This window comes from Capsicum annuum, unplaced genomic scaffold (genome assembly GCF_002878395.1).
Source record: "Capsicum annuum cultivar UCD-10X-F1 unplaced genomic scaffold, UCD10Xv1.1 ctg1706, whole genome shotgun sequence".
Classification (NCBI taxonomy): domain Eukaryota; kingdom Viridiplantae; phylum Streptophyta; class Magnoliopsida; order Solanales; family Solanaceae; genus Capsicum; species Capsicum annuum.
Window position 1 is genome coordinate 204,971 of NW_025822696.1, and position 2,062 is coordinate 207,032.

At 31.7% G+C, this 2,062-nt stretch overlaps 1 protein-coding gene across 1 annotated transcript; it reads left to right on the forward strand.

The window, feature by feature from the left end:
* Positions 1 to 1,013: 1,013 nt before the first annotated feature.
* Positions 1,014 to 1,733, forward strand: LOC107858710 (protein trichome birefringence-like 19; the record flags this gene model as incomplete). Its single annotated transcript, XM_047402216.1, is given in 1 exon segment — positions 1,014 to 1,733. A coding segment is annotated over 1 exon segment (509 nt), but the record flags the coding sequence as incomplete, so codon positions are not given.
* Between the last annotated feature and the right edge of the window lie 329 nt (positions 1,734 to 2,062).

Here is a 2,062-nt window from a genome sequence, read left to right on the forward strand (position 1 = left end):
GAAAGTATAAAGGAAAAGAATATAATTACCTATACTAATTAAGTTTAAGAAAAAAAAAAGAATAAGAAAGAAAGGTGGGAGAAGAAAATGAAGATGGGGTATCAGATTGGGAGGGGGGATGGTTGAACCTCTTTATTTTATTTTTTTAAAATTTTTGTTTATTAATAATTTTTTGGGGTCTCAGTGCCAATTGATACCTTTTTATTCATAAATTAGTAAAAAAAATCACTCCTCACGCGCCTCAAGTGAGTGAAAAATACGCGGTGTGTCATGCAGGCAAAAAAGGCCTGATTGGATCAAATTTGGATGAGTTAGGGGACTAATAGGTACAAATCTTAGTTGAGAAGTCTAAGTAAATTTTCGAGACAACTTTAGGTGTCTGATGATGACTTAAGTCTTTAAGGATTAGTGGGACAATTAGTAGGAGAAAATGACATTGATAATTACATAGAGTTTCATGAGTTACAAGGCGTGCATAATGAGATGGAATAATGAGTTAATGATTATAAGAGTTTCCAGAAACTAATGACATCACTTTCTTCACTTCATGCCTACTATTTTTTTCTATTAATTATCATACATTTTAGTAATATTTTAATCTTAATTTTAAAATGCATGATACACACCAACAGTTTAAATTTGAGTGTGCATCTACAAATATGAATACGTTAAGCTTTATCTAATTTTATGTTTAGGTGAATTAAGTCTATATACGGGGATTTGACTAATTAATCAACTTGAATAGATCTGATCACAGCTTGTAGTCAGATTAAATGAATCATTTATTTTCTTTGTGCAAATATTTGTTAATATGTCATTATCTAATAAAGTATACTGAAGAGAATATAATTCACAAGAGTTAACATAGAATTATCGAGTCCCAATATTTTTCTCCCCTTAATAATTAATTACATATGTAAGATGGTTGTGGATCAGACGTGTACAGTACAGAAATTTGAGAAATTAATGTGAATAAAGGATTGGGTCGCTAACTTTTCTATTTAAACTTATAATAACTCATTATTGAAAGAAATGACATAACATCGATCCAAAAGTTGCATAATTGCAAGACTTTGGAGTTGGTCCAACTAAGACTTTATAATTAGTGATTAGCACGTTTATTGTGTCACATATAAGTGCCAAAAATTGGAAAAAAAAAAAAAAATCTCCTTCCTCTCTCGTAATTCTATTCCTGATTTTTTTCCCTTTCAAATTTCATAAAGTATGGAGCTTCTTCCCTTCTGGAAAAACTTCAGTACAACTCAGAGAACTCCAAGAATATTAATACTTATTTCTTTAACATTAATCATTCTTGGTCTTATTCCTCTTTACCACCCTTTTTATCGGTACCCTGCAAATTTAGTAGTAGACCATTCTTCTAAAATTACATCACCACTACCATATGGTAGTGCTACTAAGGACCAAAAGATAAAGATTACGGAACAGGATGAAGGCACGTGTAATGTATTCATTGGAAACTGGGTTCCTTACCCGGATGCTCCGTATTACACGAATACGACATGCTGGGCGATCCATGAGCACCAAAATTGCATGAAATATGGGAGACCAGATACTGAATTCTTGAAATGGAAGTGGAAGCCTAAAGGGTGTGACCTGCCAATTTTTAATCCCTATCAGTTTTTGGATATGATGAGGAACAAGTCTATGGCGTTTATTGGAGACTCAGTTGGAAGAAATCAAATGCAGTCTTTAATTTGCCTCTTGTCCCGGGTAAGATTTTTTAATTTTTCTCGAGTTGATTGAGATGATCACTCAACTAATTATTGAAGAAGGATGACTTTAGTGATAATAACTAAATAACTACATTGTTAAATGACTGTAACCGAGAAATAAACCCAATTTACCGCTGTTTGTTAATTTTGCTCAATGTCTTTAGTTTCTTTAATTTGGATGTTGATATAAAAAATTGCTAGGAAAAATATGTAGAGACATTAACCTTTTCCGTATTGACAACTCAATTATCCCATATATTTATTGAATTATTTGTTTATTCATAAATAATTTCAATTAAGCATAAACGTTGACAAGTCATGACATGTGC